At 36.8% G+C, this 11,753-nt stretch overlaps 2 protein-coding genes and 1 pseudogene across 2 annotated transcripts; 1 reads left to right on the top strand and 2 right to left on the bottom strand.

Moving 5' to 3' along the window:
* Window positions 1-1,168: 1,168 nt before the first annotated feature.
* Window positions 1,169-4,408, bottom strand: LOC120163355 (annotated as a pseudogene).
* A 283-nt stretch (window positions 4,409-4,691) lies between these two features.
* LOC120163365 lies at window positions 4,692-6,459 on the bottom strand. Its single transcript, XM_039173326.1, has 2 exons — window positions 6,275-6,459; window positions 4,692-5,383 (listed from the first exon to the last, which is right to left on the bottom strand). The coding sequence occupies exons 1-2, from the start codon at window positions 6,457-6,459 to the stop codon at window positions 4,732-4,734; spliced, it is 837 nt and encodes a 278-aa protein (XP_039029257.1). The 3' UTR covers window positions 4,692-4,731.
* A 143-nt stretch (window positions 6,460-6,602) lies between these two features.
* LOC120163364 (rust resistance kinase Lr10-like) lies at window positions 6,603-8,621 on the top strand. Its single transcript, XM_039173325.1, has 4 exons — window positions 6,603-7,320; window positions 7,400-7,426; window positions 7,513-8,519; window positions 8,607-8,621. Exons 1-4 carry the CDS (start codon window positions 6,606-6,608, stop codon window positions 8,619-8,621), a joined length of 1,764 nt encoding a protein of 587 aa, XP_039029256.1. The 5' UTR covers window positions 6,603-6,605.
* The last annotated feature ends 3,132 nt before the right edge of the window (window positions 8,622-11,753 follow it).

Genomic DNA, 11,753 nt, shown 5'->3' with positions numbered 1-11,753 from the left:
AAGTATTAGAATTATACCTAAACTCTCTCATTGAATTAATACTATCTGTTTAGGATTATACTCAACGATAAACTCTCCAGTTTAACTTTAATTAAGAGTAAATTATAAATTCCATCTCTCAACTTTCTTTTCATTCTTATTTTGATCACTAAAGTTATAAAAACTTTAATTTACTCACTAAACTTTCAATTTGCTCATGTTTTGGTCACTCGAGTGTTAAATCATAAATGGAAGAATAACTTGATAGTTATGTGTGCTGATGTGTATTGTTGTTTATTGACATGGAATCCATGTGTCATCCACATCATTTCCCTTTTTTTTAATTTTATCTTATTCATTCAAAGATGAAAGTTTTATATATCTATGTGTCATTCTGGTGTTACAATTATCATTCTCTGATGTCTTATTCGACCATTCAAGATATCGACGTACTCGTTTCATTATCTCCTATCATTCTATCAGTTTAGATTTTACATAAATATCTTTAAAACTCATAAATTCAATCCTAAGCTCAAAACTCATGAAATCCTAAACCACTCTACAATATAATATCCACCATCCGATCAACGTGGAATCATGATATACAGCTCGCTTCATCCTTCTCCACCTTCCTATCGTTTGGAATTTAGAAGATGATGTTTCATCATCGGGAAATCAAAGTGAATTTAAAATCAGGGGGGTTTCACACAAAAAAATATTTAATAACAAAGTGAACAAAATATGAGCAAATCAGAAGTTTAATGAGTAAATCGAAAAAATTTAAATTGTGACCAAAATAGAAGTAAGAAGAAAGTTGAGTGATGAAATTTGTAATTAATTAATACTATCTTTTAAAAGGTCTATCTGATTGGTATTGGATCATAGAATGAAACAAGGAAATCATATGTAACAAAGATGGGAATGTAATAACATTGTTGGACTTTGTCCCATCGCTTTCTTAACACTCTTTTCTACCAGGTTCTGTGAAATTCATAAGAGATGCTTTAGCCAAAGATGGTATTAACAATTTAAATTCAGATGTTATTCTATGATATAATAGAACAAAGCAAAGATTTTGGGAAATAAATTTGCAGACAGTAAAACATAATAAACATCAATTGTATGGGTGGTAGTACAAAAACATGACAAAATACTTCTCAAATAGCAGTCAGAAGCTAGTTTTCAACTATATATATGTATACATATTCCTAATACAATCAAACATTACAGTTATAGGTCGACAGAACTTTTCGACGTAGTTGCGTCGTCCATGGCATCCTTCTTACCACGATCTTCAGTCGACATTTCGAGAGAAAACAGTAAAGGTTTGGGAGGCAATTCAAGGGGCTCAACTTCATTTTCAAGCATTTCCAACACTTTGCTCATCGAAGGACGATTAGTGGGGTTCATTTGTATGCACCAGAATGCTACCATTATCAGTTTCCTCGCAATCTTTTCGTCAACTTCTGTCACGTCTTCTAACTCCATGCTCTCCCCCGATCGAACCGATCATATATCCATGACGGAAAATAAATCTGACTCGAATGTTCAACTGATGCATTCAAATTCTTTCTTCTACCCACCATTTCCATCAACAACATTCCGAAACTATAAACATCAGCTTTGTATGAGATGCCTCCAATGTTTTTGTAAAACAATTCAGGAGCAATGTACCCCAATGTTCCACGAGCCGCCGTGAGAGAGATGATACTCATCAACTGAGTATAGTTTTGCAAGTCCAAAATCAGAAACTTTAGGGACAAAGTTTTCATCAAGAAGAATGTTGTGTGGCTTTATATCAAAATGAAGAATCTGCATTTGACACCCCTTGTGCAAGTACTCGATCCCTCGAGCCACACCGAGTGCAATCTCCAACAGGTTTGGCCAGCTTAAAGTGCAAGTCTCTTTTGAGAATATGATCTTGTCCAATGATCCATTCGCCATGAAATCATACACAAGAGCTTGTCTCGATCTCTCTACGCAGAATCCGATAAGTTGCACTACGTTAACGTGATGAATCCTTCCGATGGTAGCAACTTCACTGATGAAATCTTCTCCGTTTGCTTTGGAATTGCTCAACAGTTTTACTGCCACCAACCGACCACTACGGAGCTTTCCTTTGAAAACAGAACCGAACCCTCCCTGTCCTAGTTTAACTTTAAAACCTTCTGTCATTCTTTTGATTTCAAAGTAAGAGTACCGAATAGGCATGAAATTGTTTTGACTTTGAAGGAAATTTTCAATGCTATCGTCCATTGACAAGTGTCTTCTCCTTAACTTGTGTGTAACAAGTGCAATCAAACAACATATCCCCAACAAAGTTCTTGCTAATATCATGCCTGTTTCCCCCACACACAAAAAAGCACATACACAAGAATATATCAGCATTCATTAAATTTACCGGTAATTATCAAATTATAGGATAAATTATAAATTATAATGATAATTCCGACATTACATAACATAGAGATGAAATTGTAAAATTTTCATCTTTAAAGAAAGAAGATAAAATAAAAAAATGATATGGATGATCCATGGATTCCCATCAATTTATTAACACACATAATTACCAAGCCACGCTTACATTTATTATTTAGCATCCGAATGAAACCCATTAATTTATAATTTAAAATTCGAGTGACCAGAGTAAGATTTTGTTGGAAAAGAAAAGTCAAAATGGGTGACTTTAAAAATCGGAAAAAGGGGAACAGTGGGGGAGCACCGCCTACATACAATTCAACAAAGGGGCACATAATTTTTTATTAAAAATAAAAATAGAAAATTATATTTTAGTCCCGCATACTTTAGAATATTTATAAGATTAGTCTCTAAGCTTCAATTATAAATACCTAACTCCTTTAGTTTCAAAATCATCCCAAATCATTTCTTTCTCCCAATACTAGAGAATTTTCTTGTGAGTAGTGAGTGTTTTATAAACACCTGTAAATTTTCCTCTAGTAAAAGATATGCAACAGTCTGAGACGTAGACATAATTGGCTGAACTCCGTTATTAATTTTGGGTATTATTTTTCCGCTTTTATTTTGCATTCTCACTAATCTGGTTATAGGTAAATTATTCGTACTCGTTTATTTCCAACAATTGGTATCAGAGCTTTTGGTTGTAAATTTTGTCAATTTTTTTGTGATGTTACTATTCATTACTATTCACGTGAATAGTGAATTTTGTGAATAGTAAAAATTTTGTCGGCGATACGAATTTGTCGACGGAAGTGTTCTAATACACGGTGGTTCGCAAGAATTGTCAGAAATGATTCAAACGAAGTCAGATTCGAGTGGGAGCTGTTAGCAGGTACATGAATAATCCGAGCAAGGTACACTGTGAAGCAATCAAATGGATCCTCAGATATCTGCGGTACCACAAACAAAACATTTTGTTTCAAAGGTGGATATACGATACTGACAGACTATGTAGATGCTGACTTAGGTGAAAATGTCGACATCAGAAGAAGCACTACAGGGTATATCTATACTTTAGGAAAACTGCAGTAAGTTGGGTTTCTTAACTACAGAAGATATTTGCTCTCTTCACAACTGAAGCAAAATATGTCGTTGTTACGGAAGCCAGCAAGGAGATGATTTGGCTCCAAAGTTTCTTGGAAGAGTTAGGCAATAAACAAGAAAACAATGTCTTGTATTGCGACAGTCAAAGTGTTATCCATCTAGTGAAGAATCCGACTTTTCATTCCAGAACGAAGCACATACAATTGCGATATCATTTTATCCGGTCTTTTTGATGATATTTTGAAACTTGAAAAGATTAGTGGAACTCAAAATCAACAACATGTTAACAAAAACGGTGACTACGGACAAACTAAAGTTATGTTTAGCTTCAGTTGTATGCTAGAGTAACAAGACCAGAAATGTTGTTGCATCGATCGAGGTGTGAACACATATTAAAATCAGTCTTTAAGTAGGGGATTGTTGAAAAGAAAAGTCAAAATTGGTGGTTTTAAAAATCAGAAAAAGGGGAGCAGTGGGAGGGGCACCGCCTACATACAGTTCAATAAAGGGGCACCGAATTCGGTGCCCCAATTTTTTATTAAAATTAAAAATATAAAATTATATTTTAGTCCATGCACACTTTAGGATATTTATAAGATTAGTCTCTAAGCTTCAACTATAAATACCCTAACCTATTTAGCTTCAAAATCATCCTAAATATTTTTTTCTCCAATACTAGAGATCTTTCTTATGAGTAGTTAGTGTTTTGTAAACACCTGTAAATTTTCTCTCTAGTAAAAGATCTACAGTCTTGAGATGTAGGCATAATTGATTGATATTAAGGTGAGAAGGCATGCATACATAATAATATCATAAATAGTTGGGAAAATAAGAATACCTGATATTGCAAGAAAAATAAAGCTGGTTGCTGTAAAAACGCCAATTGAACAATAATTACAAGCTTGAATGCAAAGGCGATTCCAATAAATAAAATACATGAAATCTGAAAGACTAACCTTTTCCAAATGGACGATAATTATAAAAGTCGGTGTTGGTGCTTCCATAAAGAAGAAAGATCAGATTGCTTCGTATATATGCAATCAGAGTTTGCAGAATAATCGCCAATCTAGAATATCCAGAAAAACAACGAATCTATTAACAAGGACGTGAAAATATATGAAAGAATCGATCGAAGAGAACTCTTACACTTTGAGAATCGGGTTTGAAGGCCAAAAGCTACCTGGTACATACCACCCCACGTCAACGCCTTTCAAGAGGTTCCCGTAAATATCAGAAGTGGATAAGCCACTGATATTGGAAAGCATGAACGGGAACTGGGCTACAAATCTGCACGAGCGATGGAAATTTGACATGTTTGAATAATCTCCCGGTAAGTAGAAGTAGGTCCATGGAGAGAGGAAGAGCTAATGGTTTGGCAACGAGAAGCATCACGTAAACGGAAGAGTTCATCTTTGTCGTGCAATTTACCACATACATGGTGTAAGCTGAATACAAAATTACTGTATCTTCATCATTGCTGTTGTAGTTAGGAATGGAACTGCGAGGAATTGAGCAGTTACCGTCGATCAGGCTCGCATCCACGAGTCGAATCGTTTGGTTAACATAAGAGATGTCTAGGACATAAAAATTCCCATATTTCATGCGAAAACTGACCGCGCGGTTTCCCTTGCACTCAAGTTCAAACCTTTTGTCACCGCACTTGTGAGGCTGATCTTTCAGTCGAAAAGGCCAACTGATTTCAACGTTTCCACACAAAGAAGGGCCGCAGTGGTTGCTTCTGCCTGGTCTAGCATCGGAAACATCTGGGGATAGAGATAAAGTAAGGGACAAGAAGCTAAACAAGAGATGTTTGGGGCTTAGCATCATGAAGTTCCGGTTAAGCTCCGATGAGGAAATAAACAATGATGTTGTGTACTCTTCACTGCCAAATTATTAATTTATTCTATGGCTGTGACCGAAAGCAACATCTGCTTTCGAAAAATCAGTCGACTAATAAAGCAAAAGTGGGGAAATGGAAACTTCCCGCGCACCCCCCCCCCCCTTCCACCACACCACTACTACCACTCAAGGAAAGTAGTAATTGGCAAGGTTGACTTTAAAGTCTTTGTTGACTGTCTTGTCTCCGGTTTTAAAACGGAAAAGGAAACTTCCCGCGAAGCTGGCCTGAGCTATTTCCAATTAAGACAAGACAAAGCACTGCAATTGTTAAAAGCAGCACTTGCGTAATCTGAACTCTGAAGAGCTGAACCACCGATATCAATCGAACGTTTCACTTCAGGGGCTCACATGTTTCTAATAACCAGGTATTTAAATAGTTTTACGTTCACATTTTTGTCGCATCGTATTTATCGCGGTTACAGATAACGGATATCATCGCGATCATTACAAATGTCGTGATCTGAATTTTTTTAAATTTCGTACAATTAATTTTAAAACATAATAATTATAATTGAGTACCCACTTTTCCATCACACAATTTAACCAAAAAGGCATATCTTCTCAACTTATTCCCAATCTAAACCTCCAAATCATAATTTCTCTCCACTTCACCATCCGCCAACTCCCCTTTCCTCCCTTCCAATACAGTCTTATACATACTAGTCTCCTAATATTTTGCGTCCAACATATTTTTATCAGTAGAATCCAGCAAGTCGGTTGGAATAATGGTTTCAACAGCAGTTTATAAGTATAATCCAGCAAGTCTGTTGGATTAGTGGTTTCAACAGCAGTGGTTTCAAATGCACCATCATGGCCACCTAAAGAAATCTTATTCGCTGCCGCCGGATTCAATACTCCATCAATGTCCTGCTACCTAGAGCTGCTATCTGATCGGTGAAGCTTCTCCAGGAGACCATGCTTCTTTTCCTCTCCCTCTTTCTCTGGCTTTGATTCTTTAATCTTAACCTTGTCAAACTCAGTTACGAGCGGCTCTTCTTGGGGCTTCTTCTCTTTTTTCTTCCCCATGAAATCGAACAACCCTCGGTCCTTCGACTCCATTGCTTCTTCACTGGCAACGCAGCTCTTGACCTCAGAAATCTTTTTTTTCAAGTAACGGTTGAATAACGAGAATAACGTCCCGTTATCGTCGCTATTTACCGTTAACTCTTATTGAGTTCCGCTATTTTGAATCCCTGCTAATAACAATGGTAATTTTCTCATTATTCTGCCTCGTCTCGACTGTCAATTTTGCAGAAGCTGTCTCAATCCAAGCCGACTGCCACGTCCGGCGGTGCAACCACCACGAGCCACCCGTCCAGTTCCCGTTCCGATTACAAGACCAGCAGCCACCCAACTGTGGCTATCCTCATCCTGGGTTTCAACTTTCGTGCTCAGAAAACAACCAGACCCTGGTGAAGCTTCCACGTTCAATGAAGCTGTTAGTGAAGCACATAGATTATGAAGCTCAGAGGATCGACTTGTACGATCCCAATCGTTGCCTCTATAAACAGCTTTTAGAGCTCAATTTATCTACTTTTCCATTCTTGGACCTGGACCAACAGCTAGGTTTCAGCCGCTTAAAAGTTTTTCAACCCGAACCAGCTTCATCCTATACCTTTTTCGAGTGTTCAAGCAAAGACAAGGCTTTGTATGAAAGATACAGAGTCGCTTGCTTAAGCACCTCTGACTCACAAATCATAGCTTTTCCTTCTCATGGCCATTCATATTTTTATAACTTTTTGAACTGCAGCATGATCGGCAATTTCTCGGTACCAATTTCTTCCGATCTTATCCGTTTTCAATTACGCTGGAATGAACCAGACTGTACTGATTGTGAAGCTCAAGGCAAGGGATGTAGACTGAAGAGCAACAGCACAATGGATGAAACCGAGTGTTTCTACATCCCCAAGCACCACATAAGTATGTTTTTAACTTGAATGAAAGAACCCTTTTGCTTAATTTCCCATGTACCAAGCTGAATAATTTCAATGTTTTGCAGGTACACGAGAAAGGCTGCTGATTACTTGTAAATGAGATTTTCCCTTTTAACTTTTGTTTGTTAAGACAGATGATAAATCGTGATCTAACATGGGATTAATGTATGATTTGCAGGTATTGTCTTAGGTTCTTTAGTTCTTGCAATGGTTGTCGTTGGAGTTGGCTGGAGATACTACACAGATAAAATGCAGAAAGAAGGTGAACTCAAGATTGAAAAGTTTTTGGAAGATTACAGAGCGCTTAAGCCCTCGAGATACTCCTATGCTGATATTAAAAGGATAACTGATCATTTCAAGGACAAACTTGGACAAGGAGGTTATGGAACTGTCTTCAAAGGTAGACTTTCCACTGACATTTTGGTTGCTGTCAAGGTACTCAATAATTTCAAGGGAAATGGTGAAGAATTCATCAATGAAGTGGGTTCGATGGGTAGAATCCACCACGTGAACGTGACTCGCCTGGTTGGATTTTGTGCCGATGGATACGATCGAGCTCTGGTTTATGAATACCTACCGAACGAGTCATTAGAGAAGTTCATATTTGCAGCCAAGGGCGAGGAACGATCCCTGAGTTGGGAGAGGCTTCGGGATATTGCTCTCGGTGTAGCCAAAGGTATCGAGTACCTCCATCAAGGTTGCGAGCAACGAATCCTCCATTTCGACATCAAACCTCACAATATTCTGCTGGATCACAACTTCAACCCTAAGATCTCTGATTTTGGCCTTGCTAAATTGTGCTCCAAGGAACAAAGTGCTATTTCAATGACAACTGCAAGAGGAACCATGGGATACATTGCACCCGTGGTACTGTCTCGCAACTTCGGCAACGTCTCGTATAAGTTTGATGTTTTCTGTTTTGGAATGTTATTGCTTGAAATGGTCGGAGGGAGAAGGAACATAGATGTTACGGTGGAGAATACAAGTCAAGTGTACTTACTGGAATGGGATTATATGTGTTTGGATAAAGGGGAGGAGCTGAGGATCAGAATTGAAGATGAAGAACAAACAGGGGTAGCAAAGAAGCTCACCATTGTTGGCCTTTGGTGCATTCAATGGTATCCCGTCGACCGTCCATCGATGAAAGAGGTAGTTCAGATGTTAGAAGGAGACTTGGATGATCTTGTAGACACCCGTTTTTGTCCGGGTCTACAAAATTATTATTATTATTATTATTAATTATTTTGTTTACATATTACAATTTTTTTGCAGGCCCAATATAATTAGGAGCCCAACTACAAACAGACAACCCAACACTCAAGACCCACAACCTAACCCGGTACCAACCCAACTGCAACTGGGGCCCGTGTCCTACCTGACCCAGAACCCTAAAAAAATTAGGGTTTCTAGTGATAATTAAACAGCTGCCGCCGCCCAACGTTCCAGCTTCCAGCCGGCGTATGTGCTTCACTGCCCCTCTCCCCGCACGCGTGAGCCGTCATCAAACTACATCAACAACAACCCAAATCAGAGAAAACAGTAGCCTAAATCAAAACCCATTAAAAAATAGATTAAATCCTGAAAATACGAGATTTCATCAGCAAAAAATCAGAGATTTATTTCCTAACCCCATAGACCTCATCATCTCACCCGAAAGAGACCCTTAAATCCAACATGCAACCATTAAAGAGGGAAAACAAAAAGAAAAATATCATAGAAGAGGGGAAACGAAATCGAAAAAGAAAAAAGAGAGAGTTAAACCATTCGGGAAAAAAAACAAAAGAGATGAAAGAGGCTTCCATTATCTTCGCCGAATAGGCCTTGACTTTCTCCGGCCTAAAGTTTTGAAGTTTTGAAGGTAAGGGTTAGTTTGGTTGTAGATTTGGTGACGTTGGTTGAATTTAAGAGAGTTCTAGACTGATTTTTGGGTGGAGCTTTAGAGGGAGTTGTTTTCGGGGTCGGATTTCCTTCGTTTTTGGTCCCCGGCGTCGTACTCTGTGGTGGTCGAGTGGTTGGGGACTTTCCATTCCTTCATTCTTTTTTTTCTTCTTGTGGAAAATGGGGAAGAATGGGGAGAATGATAGAGCACACTTGAAATGGGGTTTGTGAAATGATATTAGGGTTTCTAATAACTCATAAAAGGGATTTTAACAGATCCCTAATGCTACGTCGTTTTGCTAAAAAGGGGCTGTGCACTTTGATGTAAGGGGATATTAGCATACTCAGTCCACGTATTTTGTATAACTCTTGTACTTGGGTCATAAAATGGAATATGTTTTATTTTAAGCATCTGATTTTACCCGTATTACAATTTGGTCATGAGTCTCTTTTGGTTCATGTTTTATGATTCTTTCGAATTATGCACTTATTTCTGATCGTTTTCATTTTAGTCGTGTATATTATGTATGGTTTATTTTCCTTATCAGTACATGTATTATGTGAATTTTTTATTTCTGCCCTGATGTTTGCCATGTTCGTTATTATGTCTTTCAATTTACTGTTATTACTATTTAGTCCTTTATTTTACGAATCAAGTTTATTTTTATTTGTATTTTAGCCTCACATTTTTGTAAATGTGCATTGTAGTCCAAATTTGTAACTTTGTTTTTTCTACAGTTATAATTTCATGTATGCATGTATATAAATTAAGTAGTGTTGTAAGCGTTCTTTGTATGAAATTTTATTTCTTTGTTCTGCATGTGCATATTGGTATTATTATGTCCACCTTATTTTTATAATTCATCATTGTTTTATGTATGTAAATGAGAAAGTTTCAATGTGAGGGAAATCTACAAAGACATCTCCCAACTAAAGGGAAGGTATTTTTTGATGATTTTTCGCATAAATGTTTTTATTCAATAGTTTTCTTCGCTTTACGTTTATTTATTTTTGACCTATTTTTTTAGTTTATTTTATTTTGTTAAAAATGTGAAATAATTTCTTTTGTGAGGGGAATTTATGGAAAAGTCTTCTAACTGCAAAGGAAGTGCATTCCCGAAGATTGTTCACACAAAATAGCATTAATTATCTGAAAATTGACACTTTTTGAGTAAAGTCAAATAAATAAAAGGATCTTAATTTAAATATATTTTCAAGTTTGTAATTACCAATATTTAAACAACGTATAATCGTTTAGGTACCAAAGTTTGGTCGTTGTGGGGGTGCTCATCCTTCCCCGTACGTAATCGACTCTCGGACTCTTAAAAATGAATTTTTGGTAAAACGCATACCATTTTTCTTATTTTAAGGTTTTCGACCTACCTAACTTAAAGGTTGGTGGTGACTCTAAAATCAGTGTGTTTTTCAAAAATCATATTTCATCACTTGCCTCGAAAGTAAATTTTTAAGTCTAACGGATCCCCCGAGGAGACGTTATGACAGCTTGGCGACTCTGCTGGGAATTTGAGAGTCAGTCCATGAATGATTATACGTTGTTTTGTATTTGGTAATTACAAACTTAAATTATATTTAATTTACGATCCTTTTATTTATTTTGAGTTTCGACATATTATGCATTATTCTACTTTTAACTAATCAATTTTGTATTTCAGTGGTCTTCAGATTAAAACAGATTTTTGGAACTGGTGAAAGTGTTGTCTTTTGTTGTGTTTTCAAAGGTTTGTGAATTTCTCCTCACACACAACACGTATATGTAAAATAATAAGCTCACTTACGAGCTTTGTTCCTTTTAAGTTGAGGTAAAAGCTTATCATACGTGAGATAATTTATTTCTCCGTATGGGTTTAGCAAGTAACCTTTGGGGTTCATATACCTTATGTCCACGTGAGATAAATTTTTTCTCCATATAGACACAAGGGAATGTATCCTCTCGAATTGAACTTGATCCGCACGAGCCTATAATGGGCCAGGATTGAGGGTTTGACAGCCTAAGGAGGCACCAACATGGATAATTCGATTACCTTTTTCTTAGAACCCAATACTGCATATAGTGAGCCCTAGTAACTTACCCCGATAAAATTCACATCGAACCTCTGTCCATCAGTAGGTACCCAAAACAAGTGTATACAAAGAAGAAATGAGTTTAAACCTCTTCTTTTTACCTGCATTATTTTATTTTCTTGATATTTGCTTGATAATTGAATTTTTTTATTATTGTTTGGCATTGCATGATCATCATAAATAAAAGAAATGTGTTGATTAACCAAGTAATCATCAGAATAGAAGAGCGATCGTTAAAATGGAAAAGAGTTTTCATAACAAGGAAGAACACAATCTGACGGTCGGAGCTTGATCTGAAAGAAAAACACAAAGATCCAAAAGGAGATAGTTTGCCAGGGGATTATGTATCACAAATTGTATTCGTAGATTGATCTCTCTTGGAAAGATGAAAATTCTTTTGGATGAATGAAACTCTTTCTAAAAATGATTACTTTTGGAAATCGATACATTTTACATTTG

Source organism: Hibiscus syriacus, unplaced genomic scaffold (genome assembly GCF_006381635.1).
Source record: "Hibiscus syriacus cultivar Baekdansim isolate YM2019G1 unplaced genomic scaffold, ASM638163v2 tig00111441_pilon, whole genome shotgun sequence".
Taxonomy (NCBI): domain Eukaryota; kingdom Viridiplantae; phylum Streptophyta; class Magnoliopsida; order Malvales; family Malvaceae; genus Hibiscus; species Hibiscus syriacus.
Note: the sequence above shows the minus strand (reverse complement) of the source record. Positions and strands in the feature narration are given on the sequence as shown.